Raw genomic sequence first — 22,545 nt, forward strand, 5'->3', positions numbered from 1 at the left:
TACAATGTGCTTAATCTGCTTTATGTGTGCAACAGGGTAATTTGGCCGATGTAAGAAAACAGAAAAACAGAAAGAAATAGAAAATTTCAAAAGTGCATGTTTCAACCAAATGAACAACAGCAACTCTGTACAACTCTGTGTAAACCACCTTTAGTTTCCCAAAACTTCAAACACCAGCATAGCGCTGCATTTAATGATTCATTTACAAATAAATTATTTGATTGATTATTCTGATGATTAATCAGGCAATCTGATAAAAAATATACAGATTCTGCAGATCTTTCATTTTACTATGTATGCTTATTTTTGAGTAATAGAAATATATGAAAGAGAGAATGTAAGCAAAAAATAATTAAATACCAGTTTTTAAAAAAGAAAAAAAAATGTATTGCTGAGACTGCAATAATACAGCATGCCACTTGAACATTTGTGGAATGGGATTCATCTGCAGCTAAAAAAGAACTTGTAATATCAACATGTGAAAAGTTCAGCCTGTTCTGGTTGCCCTAACATCAATACAGTGCTCGCTACTTCTGTAGTGAAAATTTTTACAAACAAAAAAGTGCATAATGGTTGACTTGCATATTGCATTCTGGATTTTTAAAGAGATTTACCATCAAAAAGGATAATGTTATTCAGATAAAATAGAACCTTGTGTCATATTGGTAGCTAATTTCCTGACCCACATGCTCAGACAGGGAGGCAAAAACAGTTTTTAACAAGGTTTATTTGTCCTTAAAACTCGGGTTCGGAACGTAGGCCTTAATGGCTGGAAGTGGCACGTTCTGCAGAGGAGAGACTCAGTTAGATGCAAGCTTATTGAGTTTAGATAAAGGTGCAGTGATGAGATGATGGTGCTTTTACTCTTCAGGGTGTGGGAATGTTCTGGGGAGGCGTTACGGTTCCGTCGTTTCTCCAGGTGGTGATCGGTTCTTTAGGATCCGTGGAGACTCTGCTGGTACGTGGGAGAGCGGGCAGGCAGGTGTTCAAAGCGGCTTGGTTCTGCGGGTACTGACTTGAGGATGGTTTTCACTGCCCTTGAAACCTCACTTTTCCTCATGCATGCACATGAGTGGTCTCCCACTGCAGACATCTTTTATTTACAGAAGTGTTCCTCCAGTAAAATACGTCTTTCTGGTGTGCTTTTGAAACACGAGCTGATTGACACGTGATGGTCCACTGCTGCAAAGGATGTTTTCAGGTATTACAGCGTTGAGGACATTACTTGTACTCATTGTCTTCTGCTTTATCCGGGACTGGGTCGCGGGGGCAGCAGACTTAGTAGAGAAGCCGACACTTCCCTCTTCCCAGACACCTCCTCTTGCTCCTACAGGGGGAGCATTCCCCAGGTCAAGCCACTTTTGAACCAGAAACAGCGGCAGAAGCGCCTGACCTGGGCTACAGAGAAGCAGCACTGGACTGTTGCTCTGTGGTCCAAAGTCCTTTTTCGGGTGAAAGCAAATTCTGCATGTCGTTTGGAAATCAAGGTGCCAGAGTCTGGAGGAAGACTGGGGAGAAGGAAATGCCAAAATGCCAGATGTCCAGTGTCAAGTACCCACAGTCAGTGATGGTCTGGGGTGCCGTGTCAGCTGCTGGTGTTGGTCCACTGTGTTTTATCAAGGGCAGGGTCAATGCAGCTAGCTATCAGGAGATTTTGAAGCACTTCATGCTTCCATCTGCTGAAAAGCTTTATGGAGATGAAGATTTCATTTTTCAGCACGACCTGGCACCTGCTCACAGTGCCAAAACCACTGGTAAATGGTTTACTGACCATGGTATCACTGTGCTCAATTGGCCTGCCAACTCTCCTGACCTGAACCCCATAGAGAATCTGTGGGATATTGTGAAGAGAACGTTGAGAGACTCAAGACCCAACACTCTGGATGAGCTAAAGGCCGCTATCGAAGCATCCTGGGCCTCCATAAGACCTCAGCAGTGCCACAGGCTGATTGCCTCCATGCCACGCCGCATTGAAGCAGTCATTTCTGCAAAAGGATTCCCGACCAAGTATTGAGTGCATAACTGTACATGATTATTTGAAGGTTGACGTTGTTTGTATTAAAAACACTTTTCTTTTATTGGTCGGATGAAATATGCTAATTTTGTGAGATAGGAATTTTGGGTTTTTATGAGCTGTTTGCCAAAATCATCTGTATTAAGACAATAAAATACCTGAAATATTTCAGTTAGTGTGCAATGAATCTAAAATATATGAATGTTAAATTTTCATCATGACATTATGGAAAATAATGAACTTTATCACAATATGCTAATATTTTGAGAAGGACCTGTATATATGTTAGCACAGGTCCAATAACAGCATCCCCAGGTCCTTTTTTGGATTTTAATAATGTCTCCCTGTCCTCCACTCTCCCGACCTTCACCCTGTATGTTACCTGCCACACCAGAGAGAATAAAACCCTGCACAGCTAATTTGGAAGTGTTAATTCAATTCCTAGGGAGTTAAATTCAAAACTTTTAAAGTGTCTATATTGGTCAACTTTAAATCGAGTTAAAATAAGTGAAAGTGTTAAACAGTTAACACTCTGATGGAGTTGGAACAACATTCTTAATAGTTGTTATTCACTTATCCCATAAATTCAGTCGGTGTTGAATTTATATATTTATTTTTATATAACACTGGTGTAGTGTAAGAAGTACACTATCAATGTGTTTTTTTAACACTTGATAAGGTTTAAATTATATTGACACTATAGTGTTAAACATGACATACAAATATTTTATGGTTGGTTTAAATAAACAGTTGATTTAAATAAAAAATACTACTACAAATAATCTAAAATTTCACTGCAAAACAACACGTCACTTGAAATTAAAAATAACACCACATAGGATGCTGGTTGAATCAACCTGTAATTTAAACCAATACACCACATAAAACAGCACTATCTTTGCAATAAGCACAACACAGGTCACACAATATGACAATGTGGCACAATGTGTGTTTTTTCACACATCTCATTAAATAACTGTTCGCCATAGGGTCTGTAGAAAATCTGCTCCATAAATGGAAAAACAGAAAATAAATCTGCTCTCTCTCATAAATACAATATGCACTGAAATGATCATCAAAATAAAGAGTGTCAACTTTGCAAGTCAAAATAACCTTGTTCATCATGTGTAATGATGATGTTGACCTTTCTAAAAATAGGAATTTCCATATTTCTAATACAAACAAACATACAAATCTGATATTCTGTTCTATAGTAATATACATAGTAATTATGTTTGGACTAAAACTTCATGCACCACACATTAAGGACTGGACCTATTTTTCTAATACATCGTGGATAATGAATCATCAAATGATGCTTTGGGATTCACCTTTTATGTGAAAACAAAGATCTAAATAGCTTGTGGTGCTCATTAATCAAGTGTTTCAAATAGTAAGTTATACCATTAATTACAATAGGTGTAAACACAATATTCACAATCAGAATCAGGAGGAGGAGCAGATTATTTCTTTCCAACATGTCACCAAAAATAAGGTTTGGATCCTCTGTGACAATGATTCTAAAGAAAGATACTTATGACGGACAAGATACTGAAAGACAGGTTTTGAGTTCGTACTGTACAACGCTTTCAAGTAAATCGTGCAATATGTCAACTGCATAGTTGTCACAGGTGTGGAAAAAAGGTTTACTCAATGTATTGAGTAAACAGAGATCAACAAGGCAAGGATGCTGTCTGTCACCCACTCTTTCTCTCTCTTCATAGAACCTCTGGCACAGGCTGTTTAAATGGATTTAAATAATGGACTAACAAAGGAGTCACGGCATGGGTGTGTTTTGTTGTAATTGTATCAGTTTGTTCTAACTGATTGTAAAAGGAAAAAGCTTGTACAAAAATGTTGGACAATGTCATGAAGCTGTGTCAGAACTGGAGAGCTCCATTCTGCATCCTAGGGGCACAAAGAAGCGTTGTCGCAGATCCTTCCACCACTGTTAGACTTTTAATATTTCACTGCTCGCAACAGTCTAAAAAAGTGTTTACATCCTTGCTGTTATATGCATGGTTTTACAATTTTTTTGTAAATAATGTGGGTTTTTTTTATGCACAAATATACAGGGGTTGGACAATGAAACTGAAACACCTGGTTTTAGACCACAATAATTTATTAGTATGGTGTAGGGCCTCCTTTTGCGGCCAATACAGCGTCAATTCGTCTTGGGAATGACATATACAAGTCCTGCACAGTGGTCAGAGGGATTTTAAGCCATTCTTCTTGCAGGATAGTGGTCAGGTCACTACGTGATACTGGTGGAGGAAAACGTTTCCTGACTCGCTCCTCCAAAACACCCCAAAGTGGCTCAATAATATTTAGATCTGGTGACTGTGCAGGCCATGGGAGATGTTCAACTTCACTTTCATGTTCATCAAACCAATCTTTCACCAGTCTTGCTGTGTGTATTGGTGCATTGTCATCCTGATACACGGCACCGCCTTCAGGATACAATGTTTGAACCATTGGATGCACATGGTCCTCAAAAATGGTTCAGTAGTCCTTGGCAGTGACGTGTCCATCTAGCACAAGTATTGGGCCAAGGGAATGCCATGATATGGCAGCCCAAACCATCACTGATACACCCCCATGCTTCACTCTGGCCTTGCAACAGTCTGGGTGGTACGCTTCTTTGGGGCTTCTGCACACCGTAACTCTCCTGGATGTGGGGAAAACAATAAAGGTGGACTCATCAGAGAACAATACATGTTTCACATTGTCCACAGCCCAATATTTGCGCTCCTTGCACCATTGAAACCGACGTTTGGCATTGGCATGAGTGACCAAAGGTTTGGCTATAGCAGCCCGGCCGCGTATATTGACCCTGTGGAGCTCCTGACGGACAGTTCTGGTGGAAACAGGAGAGTTGAGGTGCACATTTAATTCTGCCGTGATTTGGGCAGCTGAGATTTTATGTTTTTTGGATACAATCCGGGTTAGCACCCGAACATCCCTTTCAGACAGTTAATCCTGTTGGATGTGGTTGGTCCTTCTTGGTGGTATGCTGACATTATCCTGGATACCGTGGCTCTTGATACATCACAAAGACTTGCTGTCTTGGTCACAGATGCGCCAGCAAGACGTGCACCAACAATTTGTCCTCTTTTGAACTCTGGTATGTCACCCATAATGTTGTGTGTATTTCAATATTTTGAGCAAAACTGTGCTCTTACACTGCTAATTGAACCTTCACACTCTGCTCTCACTGGTGCAATGTGCAATCAATGAAGACTGGCTACCAGGCTGGTCCAATTTAGCCATGAAACCTCCCACAATAAAATGACAGGAGTTTCAGTTTCATTGTCCAACCCCGGTATATGCACAGGTGGTACATTTTTTATTATCATACTCAGTTGCACATTTCTTTTAATCTGAGTATTCTATTTTGGATCATTTATTTTATCTTTTTTACTTTTGCATGAATCTGCATGCTTCAACTTGACTATCACTGCTGGTACAACTCAATTTCCACACTAAGGGACAATGAAGGTTAATTCTGTTCTGTTCTATTGTATTCTGTTGTATTCTATTTTGTTCTATTTCTATTCTATTCATGAGGATACCATACAATAAACAGCAAACTGCAGAAAGACAGTCCATTGTTGCTGCTACCTAATGATCTAATACAATACTAAATGTAATTCATTTAGAGGTACATTATTTGCAATTTTCTTGAACATTTCCATTTTCTCTTTTGAAACAGTATTCATAGATTTGTATGATCATCTACAGAATCATTTTTTGAAATTAATCAGCAGACTGACTGCTGTAAAAGAAGCGATGTGCTTGAAATCATACACAGCTTGCCTGTTATGTAACAAAAGCAGATCCCTGAAGGAAGCACCACTATGTAAGGGTCATATTTTTTTCTATCTTTCTCTGCACATCTCATTCTTAGTTAACTGAAGCGCTAACAGAGCTTTTTCTGAAATAAAACATATCAACCAAATCTTACCTCCAAACTTACTGCTTTAGCATGCTGCATTTTAAAGTTGTACCAAGGAGGTACTAGAGAAACAAATGGCAAATTTATCAGGTATGCTTAATCAAAGTGAACATCATTTCTGCTGTGCATCTGATCTACCTCTTGGGGTCATTATAGAGCTGTAAAACATTGGGTTGTCTGGTTCATGAGATGCTTTTATTTAAGCATCTAAATATTTCTATAAAAAGCACAACACATTATTCATCTGACTAATGGTTTTTTCTCCCTTTATGGTGTCTCTGTCTGTTTTTCTTCCACAGTGACATTCAGGAACTGCAATGTTGGAAATGTTCTACTGAAGGCTGGAGATTCCTATGCTTTCACTGTGAGTCAGGAAGGTGTAGTTTACACCCTACAACGGCTAAGCCTGGTGGGTAAGGAAAAGGCTCAGGTGATGATCTATGCTCAAGACCTGCAGTCCAATCAAATTTGGCAGGCCAGAGTCCATCTACAGATTCACCAAAATGGCAGCAACACAACACCAGAGCAGGTACGATGCAAACACACAGCCAGAAGTATAATAAATGCTGCTTTTCCTCAGCAAAACATGATTTATTGTTAACAACCAAGTATTACCTCAATTAACTGCTTTTTTTAATAGAACAAGGAGAAACACCACATTTGGAATTTGGAAGACAGCTTGAAACATAATTTCTTCACCACTCTGTTTTCATAATGCTTTTTACTGCATCTTGCTTGAGACTTGAGTTAAAGATTCAATAGTACTTTTGTGTATTTGCAAACTCATAACTGTCTGCTACAAGCCCAAAACAAGTTTCACCTCAGGTTTCACAAACAAAGCACTGTGTTCCAAAGATGTCATCAGGCTAAGAATTAGCTTAAAATACACTCACCAGCCACTTTATTATTAGCACATATTCCAATGCTTGTTAAGGCAAACAATGACTCAGTTAATCACAGGACAACTCAGTGTCTTCACACTTCAAGACATGGTGAAGACGACTTGCTGAAGCCTTAAGTGGGCATCAGAGTAAGGCATTTAAGAGACCTTGTATGTGACAATGTTGTTGATTCCAGACTGGCTGGTCGGAGTATTTCAGAAACTGCTAACCGCTAGGTTTTTACCCACAACAATCTTTCCAGTTTTACAGAGAATATATTGTTGCTGACCATGTCTTGAAAGGCTACTTCCAGCAGAATAATGCTCTGTCTCACACAGCTCAAATCATTTCCAACTGGGTTGAGACTGATCATTACACTGCTTTTACTGTAGTCTAATAATGTCCAGAGTCAACAGATCTCAGTCTAGTAAAGATTTGGGATGTAGAGGAACAGGAGAGTCGTATCATGTGTAGCTAACAAGTCAGCAACAACTGCCTGATGCTTTCATGTCAATATTGGCCAAGATTTGCTTCAGACACCTTGTTAAATCTAGAGAATTAAGGCAGCTCTGAAAGCAAAATGTTTTCACCCTGGTACCAACATGGTGTACCTAATTCTGTATTGTAGATATATGCTGCAGGCTGCTCAGGCCTATAACCAATCTGCAACACGTAACCTTTTTCCACAGCTAAACCTGAATTGTTTCTAGTTACTAATGATGACTTAATAATAATCACAAATGTTTACATATCATTTGTTTTAGTCCAGTAAGAAAGACCAAAGTCATTTCTATTTGCTAAACTAATGACAAATTTTTTCTTATTACATTCTTGATATTCTGTAGTTTGAGTTCACAATTCAAGAAGTATAAACACCCTGATAGTGTTCTGCTGTCATACCATTCAGTTAGGCAACAAGTTGTGTGTCCTAGAGATGAATGTGCAAAATATGTGAATCAGCCCAAGAACAAAAGCAAAAAGGCTGCAGTTGGGTGTCTTGTAAATCACAAAAGGTATGGAAGGAATTTGTGAAAATATTAATGTAAAATCTCAAGAAAGCAGCCAGGTCTAAATGGACATTGACCCTAAGCATACCATCAAATTAGTTAGAAACCAATTAATTGGAATGGCCATCTAGAACCTTTGAACTTAGACCAATAGAGTATTTGTGGGCATAGCTGAACAGCTGTGTTTGAGTGGCGCACCAGCCCGACTCTGTTCCAGCAGTTCTGTCAGGTGGAATGGGCCAGAATCCCAGCAAACTATTGTGAGTAAGCCATGGAACGGTACACAAATTTTCTGCCCCATTCATACTGTTTAAAAGGCAATTCTACCAAATGAATAAAAAGGATGTATAAATGTCTAACTTTAAAGGAAGTTTAAAAAAATCTCTAAATCATATTAATCTGACATTGAAGAAATACAAATAAGTTGGCTAAAAGAATAGGTTTAGTCTGATTTACCATCAAACAGTAAAAATAAAGTTGACTTTTTTATGTATTTTGTTATTTAGTGTATGTAAACTTTGCTTTCAACTCTACATTATCTGCAAACCTTAATAAGCTGCTAAAAACTAATTCAGATTAATATTTCCTTTCTCTTGTTTTGTGTAAGTTTATGGTTTATATTCTTTACTTTTAGTTTTTTATAGGTTTGTGTTAACATAACTCTATTGGTGGTTTTGTTTGCTGATGTATGAAAGACATTCGTTCCTCCAATGTTACATGTAGCCTGATGAAATTCAGTTTAATGCCACCTTCAACAGTCATAGCCGCAGAGCCAGCTTGGTTACTATCAGAAGAGGGATGCTGTTTTCATTCATTAGTGATGTTAAGCCTCTTTCTCTTCATCCTTTTTAATCAAACTTAAGCCATGTGATTGGAGCCCAGTGTTTCCTGTATGTACTTATCAAATTGAATCTTTGGAAGACACAACTGCGTCCATGCAGTGGGAATGCCACAAAATGTCCAGAACAGGTCACGTTTAATTGGCAGAAACTCTAATGAAGCAATTAATTATAAGTGATATATTTTAAGACTGAATGCAGGAAAACATGAACATGTCAATGAAACACAATTTAACCTCATGTTACTGCAAGGAGTGTTTCCTTTTTAGTAATTCATCAATTTCTACATTTCTAACTACAAAAAAAAAAAGTCCTTATTGAGAGTAAAGTGGAACCGAAACCAAATTCCTTGTTTGTATGCACAAATTTGGTAAATAAAGCAGATTCTGATTCTTCACTCATTTTTAGTTAGTTGAACTATCTTGTTTGACATCATTGAACGATTACTAGAGTTATGTAATGAATAAAAGTTCTTAAAGTATTTAACATTGCATTCAGGGAGATCTTACTGTATTTTATAGGTTTTTGTACAATTTTAAAGTAAATATTCTTCATCCTCAGCTGTCAGTGTTCATGCTTACCTGGGTCACAGTCTGAGAATGTCATCATGTGAGACATGTACATCTTCCATCTACATTTGTCTACATCCACAAACTGACATAAAATCACATCTTTTCCAGCCCAGCAGGCGTCTGAGGATGGCCGAGTCTTAACTGCTGAGAGAAAATGAGTAAAGCTGCCATCTGTTAGTTTGTTTCATGTACACCAGTAAAAATAAGACCCTCTGCATGTGTTTAGACAAAGCAGTGATTGACTCTTCTTCCAAACACAGCCCAGAAATAGTTGGCTACCATATGGTTTTAATTAGCATTTTCATCGCTTGTGGCAGTCAGTGAGAATCCAAGATAGTGGAAAAAGATCTCAGCAGATCTCTGAAGACTGTTTGAGACACCTTCAGACACAGGTGTGCGGAGCAGCAACGGAAATTAACAGCCATTTGCCAAATGAGGATTGTCAGCTCTAATTCTACAGCTTTCAAACAGGAAAAGGAGATTAAATTCAAATAAAGCTGAGCAGTGATACAACCAAGACATCATATCCAAAATCCAACTAAAAAGATTGAGTGCAGCTGAGTCACCAGTTTTTTTTTGTCAGATTCAGTGTAGAGCAAATGTAAGATATAATACTCAGATTCTACTTTCAGGATCTTGTGTCTTAAGTATGTCTGTATTTACACCCATTTTCCTCTTTGTGCCTTGAAATTCCTCTACTTATTAGTTGTCTGTTATTTCTTGTAACTGACTAATTGGTACAAATTAGCTACTGCTAAGATAAACACATATTTTAACTGTAGTTACTTTATTCTCAGTGCAGCTTATGGACTGGTGCTCAGAATCTTAAGATAATGTATAAATAGATCTGTCATCTAAGTCACTTTTTTACCTTTAGTTCCAATCTAGTATTTTATACTAATATCTGGTTTAATAGATTGGCACATTGTATATCAGGTTTTTATAGGAAAACATGTTGCCGTCGCTATTTAGTATTTATCACAACATTCAGAGGGAACTTGTAATTAAGAGAACTGTGAGAAGATGGTCACAGAATGATGATGAGGCCCTGCAGGGTTGCTTTGAGGCAACAGACTGACACGCACTGTGCCAGCACATGGAGAGGACATCAATGCCACCACTGAATTTGTGACACAATACATAAACATATGGATAACACCATTCACACCAGAACAGTGAGATGCTTGCCTAATAACAAACGCTGGATTATCAGTGACCCGAAGGACCTGCTTAACAAGAAAAGAGCAGCTTTCAGAGAGGGAGACAGGGAATTATTGGGGAATATGTAAAAACAACTTAAAGTAAATATTTGACACAGCATGAAAGCGTGATCCCCCCCCCCCCCAAAGTTTGGTTGGTATCAGCCCCAAAGACCTGAAGGCCTGTGCAGAGCAGCTCTGTGGGATTCTGCCGCACTTCATCAACCTTAGCCTGAGCCAGGAGAAGGTTTATGTGTTGTCTGAGACATCCTGCCTTGTTCCACTACCAAATAAAACACCCACTGGCCCAGCTGTGTAAGCACACAAGGACATATCAGGACCCCTGCAGTTTGCTTATCACCATAGAGTTGGAGTTGCAGATGCCATCATATGCATGCTTCAACAAACCCACTGTCATCTGGACAAAGCCAGCAACACTGTAGCCTCTTTCACTGTAAAAAGTCCTGTTCTTGAACCAGTTTGGTTTGAGTGCCTTTGGACCTGGGTGTTTTGTTAGGAACAGACACAGGTTTCCACCAGCTTCAGGAACAGCAGAAGTAAGTGTAGTAGCACGGTAGTTCTTCGTCTTCGCCACCATAAATTGTTGTTTCTATTATCTTCCTCTTTGACCTGCCCACAGGTGATGTCACAGTTTGCGCAGAAAACAAAATATTCTGCAGTGCCCGAGTTAAACCATAGCTTGTCCTCTGGAACCTCTTTTTTTCAGTCGATACCGATTTGAAATCACGTTCGGGAACCAGAACGTGCACCCACATTGAGGGAAAAGGGGTATGTGAGCATCATGTTCTTTCATTTCTCCAGTGCATTTAACACAGTTCAGCCTGAGTTGCTTTGTCAGAAACTCCAGAAGACTCAGGTGGAGGTCTTAACAATCTCCTGGATCAAAGACTACCTGACAAACATACCACAGTTTGTGAGACTGAAGGGTTGTGTGTCTAACCAGGTAGTCATCAGCACAGGAGCACCACAGGGGACTGTACTCTCACCATTTCTCTTCACCCTGTACACCTCAGACTTCCAGTACAAGACAGACTCCTGTCATCTGCAGAAATACTCAGATGATTCTGCAGTCGTGGGGTGGATCAGAGATGGACAAGAGCTGAGTACAGGAAGGTGGTGGACCGCTTTGTGGCATGGTGTGGAAACAATCATCTTGAATGTGAACAAAACAAAGAAGATGATTGTAGATTTTAAGAGAAACAGGAATAGATCAAACACTAGTTCCATCTTGGGAGAAGAGGTGGATCACACATGAGACACGTTAGTGCTAGGTGTGGATGAGGGCCATACACTTTCCACAGTCACTGTCCTAAACACAAGGTGTCCTTGATGAATGTCATACCTTTACACACTGGAAGTAAAAGCAACAGAAAAAATATTATCAGGAAGTACACTCAAATGCAAAAACAAATGTAACTAATTAATCTGCGCACTGCTTATTTAAATTGTAACGGTTTGTATTGATGGTATTTAAAGCAACACAGTTCATGTATTGGGATTACTCATAACACCTTATTACTGTAGTTACACCCAGTCGTAATGGACATGGGTAACGCTGTTTTAGGACTTACCGATGCTTTCAGCGTTTCACTGTGAACACTGAATATGTCGTCCTCCTTTTAACACAAACTCAGCAGGCCAAAACATTTTCACTATCTAGTTTGAGCAGTGCCAACATGTACTTGCATGTAGTGGTCTCAGCCAGTCTGTTTACCTGGCCTGATCAAATAGTGTGAGTTGTAAAATTAAATGATGATTTATTATAAAATGCTTTGTTTCATTGTTTGTTTTTTTGCCATTTGCTAGCTTTTTGTGTCAATCTAGCTATAGACCCAATTCATCTTTCTATCTTTGATTAAATCAAGTTGATAAACTAGATTTAACTGAATCAATTTATACTAAGAATAACTGTAACATCTGATATCATCATGAGCCCAGGCTGTTTGGAGGAAGGTACCAAGTCTCTGTTTACCCAGTAGTGTTACTGCTCATGTCCATTTAGTAATGGGCACAATGACAGATGATCATTTGGTCATTTATTAAGACTGTAATAAGGTCAGTAATCCGGGCCTGGGAAATGAGCTCAAAAATGGACAGTGTCACCATGTTTCTCCAAGTCTGCTCTTGGTGTGTTGATGCCAAGTGCATGATTAACACTTGCTTGTTAATTGTCTGCAGGTAATGCCTGGTGATGCAGCACTGACTCAGCAAGTTCCAGAAGTCCTGTTTCCATGGCGTAACACAGTTGTCAGTGGTGATGGCACTGTGAGACGGGTTAAGAGGGACTGGGTCATTCCACCTATCAATGTTCCGGAGAACTCACGAGGGCCGTTCCCAGAGGTTCTAGTTACGGTAAGTTTCAATCCCACACATGATGACATACAGGTACATCCCCAAAAAATTTGAATATTGCGTAAAAGTGCAATATTTCTTGTCGGTCATCTCAGAAAGTGAATTATATTATATAGAATCATTACACATAGAGTGATATTTCAAGCCTTTTATTTTTTTTTATTTTGATGGTTATGGCTTACAGGTAAAGAAAACCCAAAATTCAGTGTCTTAGAAAATTAGAATACTGAGAAAAAGTTCACTATTGAGCACTCATGGTGTGACACCCTAATTGGCTAATTAACTCAAAACACCTGCAAAGGTTTCCTGAGCCTTTAAGCGGTCTCTCACTCTGGTTCATAGGTTACACAATCATGGGGAAGAATGCTGACTGGACATATGTCCAGATGACAGTCATTGACACCCTTCACAAGGAGGGTAAGCCACAAAAGGTAATTTCTGAAAAAGCTGGTTGTTCACAGAGTTCTGTATCCAAGCATATTAACAGAACATTGAGTGGAAGGAAGAAGTGTAGCAGGAAAAGGTGCAACAGGGAGAACCGCAGCCTTGAAGGGATTGTCAAGCAAAACCCATTTAAGAATTGTGGGAGCTTCACAAGGAGGTAACTGAGACTGGAGTCAGTGCATCTAGAACCACCACACACAGACAAATACTAAACATGGGCTACAAATGTTGCATTCATTGTGTCAAGCCACTCCTGAACCAGAGATAACATCAGAAACATCTTACATGGGCTAAGGAGAAAAGGAACTGGACTGTTGCTCAATGGTTCAAAGTTCTGTTTTCAGATGAAAGTAAATTCTGCATTTCATTTGGAAATCAAGATCCCAGAGTCTGGAGAAAGAGTGGAGAGGCACATGAGAATCCATGTTGCTTGAAGGTCCAGTGTGACGTTTCCACAGTCAGTGATAATTTGGGGTGCTATATCATCTGCTGGTGTTGGACTACTGTGTTTTCTACCAGGAAATTCTAGAGCACTTCATGCTTCCCTCTGGTGACAAGCTGTATGAAGGACTTGGCACCGGCTCACACTGCCAAAAGTACCAAAAGCTGGTTCAATAACCATGGTGTTCCTGTTCTTGATTGGCCAGCAAACGTCCCTGACCTGAACGCCATAGAAAATCTATGGACTCTTGTCAAGAGGAAGATGAGAGACAGCAGACCCAATAAGGCACATGACATGAAGACAGCTATCAAAGCAATCTGGGCTTCCAATACACCTACGTACCACGGGCTGATCACCTCTATGCCACGGTGCACTGATGCAGTTATTCATGCAAGAGGAGGCCCAACCAAGTCCTTGGTGCATAGAAATGTGCATACTTTTGAGAAGTCTGACATTTGTGCTTAAAACATCCTTTTTTGATTTGTCTAATGTGAGATTCTAAATTTATGAGGTCCTACATTTTAGGTTTTCTTTACCTGTAGGCCATAATTATCAAAATTACAAGGAATAATTAGAAATATTTTACTCTATGTGGAATGAATCTCTAAAAAAGAATAATTTCATTTTCTGAGATCACTGGCAGAATATATTCAACTTTTACACAATATTCAAATTTTTGGGTATATAGCTGTAAGCTTCACACAAAAACATTTTAGGTTGATTTTTTTAATTTGAATGAATCAATGCCTCTTGGCAATAAATCTTACCACCGAAAAGCCAATTTATTTTCACCTAAAAAGTGCCACGTTCTTAGGAAAAATGCATTTGTAGGTTAAGCACCAGTGCTGAGTATATGGGTTGCACCCATGCAAAACTTGCCAAATCCTGTCTGTGTACAGTTTTTTACTACTGAGACCCATGTTTGTTAAATAAATAATTTGGTATGTCTTGTTTGTTTAAACTTCAATCATTCAATCTAGTCGATGACACCAAAAAAAGTCAATAATAGAATAAGCTGTTTGAAATTAGCTGAGTATTTGGCCAAGACGTTTTTCTATCTAGATAGTACAGCATCAATTTTGTCTTGGGAATGACATATACAAGTCCTGCACAGTGGTCAGAGGGATTTTAATCCATTCTTCTTGCAGGATAGTGGCCAGGTCACTATGTGATACTGGTGGAGGAAAAGGTTTCCTGACTCGCTCCTCCAAAACACCCCAAAGTGGCTCAATAATATTTAGATCTGGTGACTGTGCAGGCCATGGGAGCTGTTCAACTTCACTTTCATGTTCATCAAACCAATCTTTCACCAGTCTTGCTGTGTGTATTGGTGCATTGTCATCCTGATACACGGCACCGCCTTCAGGATACAATGTTTGAACCATTGGATGCACATGGTCCTCAAGAATGGTTCGGTAGTCCTTGGCAGTGACGCGCCCATCTAGCACAAGTATTGGGCCGAGGGAATGCCATGATATGGCAGCCCAAACCATCACTGATCCACCCCCATGCTTCACTCTGGGCATGCAACAGTCTGGGTGGTACGCTTCTTTGAGGCTTCTCCACACCGTAACTCTCCCGGATGTGGGGAAAACAGTAAAGGTGGACTCATCAGAGAACAATACACGTTTCACATTGTCCACAGCCCAAGATTTGCGCTCCTTGCACCATTGAAACCGACGTTTGGCATTGGCATGAGTGACCAAAGGTTTGGCTATAGCAGCCCCGCCGTGTATATTGACCCTGTGGAGCTCCCGACGGACAGTTCTGGTGGAAACAGGAGAGTTGAGGTGCACATTTAATTCTGCCGTGATTTGGGCAGCCGAGGTTTTATGTTTTTTGGATACAATCCGGGTTAGCACCCGAACATCCCTTTCAGACAGCTTCCTCTTGCGTCCACAGTTAATCCTGTTGGATGTGGTTCGTCCTTCTTGGTGGTATGCTGACATTACCCTGAATACCGTGGCTCTTGATACATCACAAAGACTTGCTGTCTTGGTCACAGATGCGCCAGCAAGACATGCACCAACAATTTGTCCTCTTTTGAACTCTGGTATGTCACCCATAATGTTGTGTGCATTTCAATATTTTGAGCAAAACTGTGCTCTTACCCTGCTATTTGAACCTTACACTCTGCTCTTACTGGTGCAATGTGCAATCAATGAAGACTGGCTACCAGGCTGGTCCAATTTAGCCATGAAACCTCCCACACTAAAATGACAGGTGTTTCAGTTTCATTGTCCAACCCCTGTATATCTATATATATATATATATGTAGTGTAATTTAAAAAATACATTTTCAAGTCAATGGCACAAAAAAATGCAGGGGGGCAAACAGATTGCTCTATGTAGTTTAAAGGGGAAAAAGATTCACTCCAAAACACACAACCTTGTCAAGGTGCTCGCAGCTTCTCCCCTTGGGAAGTATTCCACATATTTTATCACATGTTTAGAGTTTGAATCATAAGCTTGTCTTATTTTTCCTTTTCTTTTCTTTTGCCTGTTCGGTAGATTCGTTCGAATAAGGACAAAAACTTGAATCTGCGTTACAGTGTGACAGGTCCAGGGGCTGACCAGCCTCCAACTGGCATCTTTATTATCAACCCAATCTTAGGCCAGCTGTCTGTCATCAAACCTTTGGACAGAGAACACATCTCTAACTTCCATGTAAGTCTCATGCATGAAAGCAAAGCTGATGTTTAAAATTTTCAAATTCAGATCCATGCTGCCAACAGGTGGACTAAGAATGACAGCTTCACTGTTCGTCTTCAGTTCAGATCAGGATGTTTTTAGGTTTGGATAGAATAAACACTGAAAGCAAGACAGCTGCTGTAGGATTGTAGCCAAACATTGATGTAAAGTGAGTCACAATTTAAAGATAGTTTGACACATATAAAAAACGTTTCCATGGTCCATGTTTTAATTTGTTTAGGTCTTTATCTGTAAATGAAAAGTGAATTAGATAAGATCTACTCTTTTAACACACAAACTTCCACATTATTACTCAGAGAAATCATAGATAACCAGCTAATCAGGGTCCTTCTGTGTACATCCATTTTATTTTAATGTCCGTGTTTATGGCTACGTAATACAAAATATCTGACAGTATAAAAGTCACATGTATGTTGTTTTGACTGGTTTGGCTTGCATTCTCCCATTAATACATGTACTTTTTTATCTAGCTATTGGGTGAATTATGCTAGAATGTAGCTGTGCACTGTTAACAGAGTGAGAAAGCTGTTGAACCGTGACAACAGGGTGTGGTGCTGGTGGTGTAGGGGTTTAAGCGTGGGATCAAAAACCAGCCCCGGTGACGTTTTCTGCACAACCTTTCCCCACTTTTTCCACTGCTTGCTATCAAAAAATAATAAAATAAGGGCCACTAGTGCTGCAAAAAAACATAAAGAAAAACAGCTGAGATGTACTCTCAGTGCAGCAGAAGAAGAGTGTTTAGAGGAGATACATTCTTTCTACATACAGTACAGACCAAAAGTTTGGACACACCTTCTTATTCAAAGAGTTTTCTTTATTTTTATGACTATGAATATTGTAGCTTCACACTGAAGGCATCAAAACTATGAATTAACACATGTGGAATTATATACTGAACAAAAAAGTGTGAAACAACTGAAAATATGTCTTATATTCTTCAAAGTAGCCACCTTTCCAAATTCTAACAGTCTATTCAGTAGGACTATCAGCTGTGTACTGTATCCACCTCCTGCACAACACAACTGATGGTCCCAATCCCATTTATAAGGCTTGAAATCCCACTTATTAAACCTGACAGGGCACACCTGTGAAGTGAAAACCATTTCAGGTGACTACCTCTTGAAGCTCATCAACAGAATGCCAAGAGTGTGCGGAGCAGTAATCAAAGCAGAAGGCGGCTACTTTGAAGAACCTAGAATATTAGACATATTTTCAGTTGTTTCACACTTTTTTGTTCAGTATATAATTCCACATGTGTTAATTCATAGTTTTGATGCATTCAGTGTGAAGCTACAATATTCATAGTCATGAAAATAAAGACAACTCTTTGAATGTGAAGGTGTGTCCAAACATTTGGCCTGTACTGTATACACAATCACAACATGCAAATAATTAACATCAATTCAATATTATTTCAATGCAATCACTGCTTTCTTTGTACACTTATATACTTTTTCCCTTTTGGGGACTGTGGGTGGTTTAGTTATTTTGACATATACTTATCATTTCCATTTTTGTAACATTTTGAACATATGTTTATCACAATACCAAGAGTTCAACGTCAACATTTTCAGAAGATGTAATTTCTTGGGTTAGAGTAAAGAAAAAATAATATGGACCAAAGCCTGAAAAAATAATATACATTTTATCAAATCTTGCATATTTTTTTATAAAATGTTTTTACAACAACTCATTTTATTGAATGGTTTTATGAATGAAATTGGCTTACCCAAGTCTTAGCGTCAGAAAAGTAATGGAAAATACTTTCAATCAATAAAGTAAATACATGTAAAATAAATACCATAAATAATATTTAGCAATATCACTTATTTGAAATGAGCATTGCATTGTATTCATCTTCACTCAGTTTTAATTAGACTAATACTAAGACCACAATAGCTAAATAATGACTATGTGTTTTTTCCAAACTAAACATTTATTAGACAACTATGTACATTTTATATATGATTACTGACTTATGGTTGTGAAGCACCTGATTTTTGCTGGAAGTAGGTTTCCACTTTCTGGAACCAGCTCTGACAGAATCGTACATCGCCCACAACAACTTACACCTTGTCAAGAATGTTGCAGAATGATGAGCTGTTTGCATTTTTGTTGTTTTTATTTTCATTATGTGTCACAGTTTGGATCTTTTTGATCTTACAGAAATGTAGTAACTTGCAAAATAATCAAGCAGTCATGTTTTGTAACAAATGATAAACAAATCAACAATACATGTTCTATATTAAAGCAGAAATCAGTGCAGATGACCCCTGCGTTAAAGGCATTCTAAACAGATGCTGTTTTTGCATCCCTGCTTTGGCAGTTCCTGTAGATTGTTCTTGTTACATATTCTGGATATAAGTTTTTTATTGTGTGCTTTCCATGAAATATAAGGTGAGTCTGCTGTGGAAGAGAACTAAGAAGACTTTCTGGGAGTTCTGGACTTCTTGTGAAGTATGAAATGCCCTTACCATTTGTATGTCATGTTGTGGTTGTTGTGGATTCAATCAAATCACAGATTCCAAGTCAAGTACATCCATTCCAGTTGATCCTAGTTATCAAACAAAACAGTCAAGTTTAGTTTATTATTCATGTGCTGGTATAGTTATGGAGTAATGTTTGAAGTGAATAGGTTCCTTATGCGTCATGTTGTGGTGTAAGGTATTTTGGTAAGAGGAAGTTTGGAGTTCATTGTAAACTGTCATGGTTGTCATGGCAAAACAATTTAAATTGGTTAAATAGTTTTCTATCTAAGGAAACCCAGTCAGTGACTTGCAGCATTCACTCCTCCTGGAAGAGCATGTAGAGACAGTGGACAGTTGCTTGCATTGTGTTGATGACTTAGTGGCAATCCCTCATACTCAGCATGCATGTATGTAGCGACAGTGGAGAGGAAAATTCTCCTTCAACAGGAATGAACCAGAACCAGGCTCAAAGGTTAAATGTTAAAGGCAGTAGTAGTTCCCTTAGCGGCTTCATCTAGGAGAAAAAGACAGCTAAGCAGATTAACTCTGAGCCAGTTTTCAAGTCTAGAGTATGAAAGAGAGCACATATAGTTAGTTACAGTAGAAGCGTAGCCAGTAGCTATGTCTAGGAGAGACATGGTTAAACATTGGAAAACAGGGCCAAGTGGATCATCTGTAAAAGGAGAACATTAAGTTGTTGGCAGCAGCAGCTCAGGTGAACTCTCCTCCAGGATGATGTCACAGCTAAACACAAAGGTCAGACGTAGCTTCTAGGAAGAGAAACAAACAGAGAGAGAACATAAAGGTAAAAGTTGAAATAACAGAAAATAACATAAAAGGATTTAACCTATATGGCAAGTAGGTATGGGTACCAAATTCGGTGCTTTGATAGGTACCAATCGAATTGGCACTACTGAGTACATATTTATGTAAAATCAAACTGTACCATGTTTTGGTACCTAAACGCATCATTGTGACACTGAGGGAGTGGAAGAAAGGGGGATTTTCCATGCCGGATATAAACAGCATTGCATGCATAAGAGCATAATGACATCAGTAACTGCTGGTACAGGCAAAGCAAGCATGGCTGATAGAAAGCGCTTGAAAGTATGGGTCCACTTTTCAACATGTGGTGCAGATTACTCTTGTTGCAATATTTGTGATGCAATGTGCAAGACTAGCTGTGGGAATACTTCGAATCTGAGGAAGCACCTGGTTAAGCACAAGATTTTTCTCAAGGCTGAAGAGTGCACTCAGATCTACGGCTACAACTCTGCATTCGGCACCGTTAACACGCCTGCATCCGTTAGCAACTCATCGCCTGCAGCCAGCAACATGGGAGAAGAAATGTTTGAAACAACTGAGATGTTACAATACAGCTGGATGTTGTTTTGATATATTCATTAAAGTTTAGATATTGAGAAATAAATGTTAAGTTGTAAAATACATGTTTTGATTTTATTACTAAATTAATTAACATTTATTACCACAAACACACAAAAAGTACCGAAATTTGGTACAGTTGAGTACTGATACCGATTCCCAGGTACCCCAGGTTCAACCCAGGTTGACGCTGATTGGCTGAGAGTCCTTCAGTTGAAAAGTGGCATTATGAAATAAATAGGCCATGGGGATAAATGACCCTTTTAAAATAAAAGCTGTTTTTTTTAAATAAAAGCTGACTTTAAAAAATGACATTTTGAAATAAAAACTGCTGGAATTACATAAAAATAGCCTCATTAATAATTTCAATTAGGTCAAAATTCTATATGAAAATTATTTTATATTACAAAGCTTATTTTAAAAGGAAAATTAAATATATTTCATAATAATGAGCTGAGAATTTAATATGCATTCAATTATTTCACAATTTCATTGTCACATGATATGTTCATCTATTATTTGTTGATGTAGATACTTATTTCATCATGTTTCATTTATTTATTTAATTTTGAACACTTCGGCGTTCAACTCCCGGCTGGGGATCTTTCTGCATGCAGTTTGCATGTTCTCCCCGTGCATGCGTGGGTTCTCTCTGGATACTCCGGCTTCCTCCCACAGTCCAAAAACATTTTCTCTAAATATCCCTTAGGTGTAAGGTGAGTGTGTGCATAGTTGCTTGTGCTGTATGTCTCTGTGTTGCCCTGCGATGGACTAGCGACCTGTCCAGGTGTACCCTGCCTCTCACCTGCAGACTGCTACAGATAGGCACCTATGGATGGATGGATGTTTTGGTTCTCAAATGTCTACAATTTCTTAAAATGAGTCTTGAAAAGTATGGCATTTTGAAACAAAAAACTTTGGAACTTATTTTAACACATATGTAAAGAAGGATGCAAATAACTGTGGTTGGTGCTTTATGTTTACTGTGTTGAGAAAAATGTAAACCCACTGATTTGACATAAAAATATCCCAATCCAATGTCTACTTTCAAGTGTAATTTCTTATTGTTAAAAAATAATAATTGTCTTCATTTCCTTTTTTGGGGGGCTGCACGGTGGCGCAGTTGGTAGCACTGTTGCCTTGCAGCAAGAAGGTCCTGGGTTCGATTCCCGGCCGGGGGTCTTTCTGCATGGAGTTTGCATGTTCTCCCCGTGCATGCGTGGGTTCTCACCGGGTACTCCGGCTTCCTCCCACAGTCCAAAGACATGCCTGTTAGATTAATTGGTCACTCTAAATTGACCTTAGGTGTATGAATGAGTGTGTGCATGGTTGTTTGTGTGTTGCCCTGTGATGGACTGGCGACCTGTCCAGGGTGTACCCTGCCTCTCGCCCATAGACTGCTGGAGATAGGCACAAGCTGCCCCGCGACCCACTATGGAATAAGCGGTATTAAGTTTAGTCTGCATATTTATTTCTGTTGATGGATCTGATCCAGTGTGTGTGTGGTCTACTAAACCACACACTTGGTGATCGTCACCTTCTTCTTTTTATCTTCTCTGTCACACTCTCAAATATGTTAAAAATAAGTGCTCTCTATTTTTCTCACTGTATTTAATGTAGTCACTGACAGCTGGCAGACCAGAGCCTAACCTTTTGATCTGTTGGAATGTGCACACGGATAACACTGGGGATTGAAAATCTGGAGTCACAGCAGGGTAATTTGCATTTAAGCTATGTGATGAATATTCATGTGTCTGGATGTAGCTGTCAGTGCTCGGAGCTGAAATTGGCCTACATGTTTATTTATGAGGGAGGTTTTGCCTCTTTGAGCACCTTCTGCTGATACTACATGTACTGTAAAGGAATGACTGATCAAGGCACATCAATTTTCAGAATCTTTGACAATATTATGCGAAACGGATACATCCGAGAGGCCAATATGTTAACCATGGCTATCATAGTTAAAATAAAAATTGAACATGCAATGAAGTATGTAAACTTAATGTTGTTGTACAACCCCGATTACAGTGACTTTGGGATGTTGTGTAAAATGTAAATAAAAACAGAATACAATGATTTGCAAATCCTGTTCAACCTATGTGGAACTGAATACACTACAAAGACGAGATATTTAATGTTCAAACAGATTTTTTTGCAAATATTCACCCAAAGTTATGGGAGGACACATTCAAATGTTATCCTTTACCACCCGCAACATGATTTATCAAACCTAAAATGGATGGAGGATGCTGTTTC

At 38.9% G+C, this 22,545-nt stretch overlaps 1 protein-coding gene across 1 annotated transcript in view; it reads left to right on the forward strand.

Moving 5' to 3' along the window:
* LOC124873599 (cadherin-2-like) overlaps nucleotides 1-22,545 on the forward strand; it is a 185,445-nt gene that overhangs the window by 45,343 nt on the left and 117,557 nt on the right. The window contains exons 3-5 of the mRNA XM_047374346.1: nucleotides 6,269-6,498; nucleotides 12,667-12,840; nucleotides 16,238-16,393. Coding sequence (XP_047230302.1) covers nucleotides 6,269-6,498; nucleotides 12,667-12,840; nucleotides 16,238-16,393 — 560 coding nt within the window. The remainder of the gene's footprint in view (nucleotides 1-6,268; nucleotides 6,499-12,666; nucleotides 12,841-16,237; nucleotides 16,394-22,545) is intronic.

The sequence above is a fragment of the Girardinichthys multiradiatus genome, chromosome 9 (assembly GCF_021462225.1).
Source record: "Girardinichthys multiradiatus isolate DD_20200921_A chromosome 9, DD_fGirMul_XY1, whole genome shotgun sequence".
Taxonomy (NCBI): Eukaryota; Metazoa; Chordata; class Actinopteri; order Cyprinodontiformes; family Goodeidae; genus Girardinichthys; species Girardinichthys multiradiatus.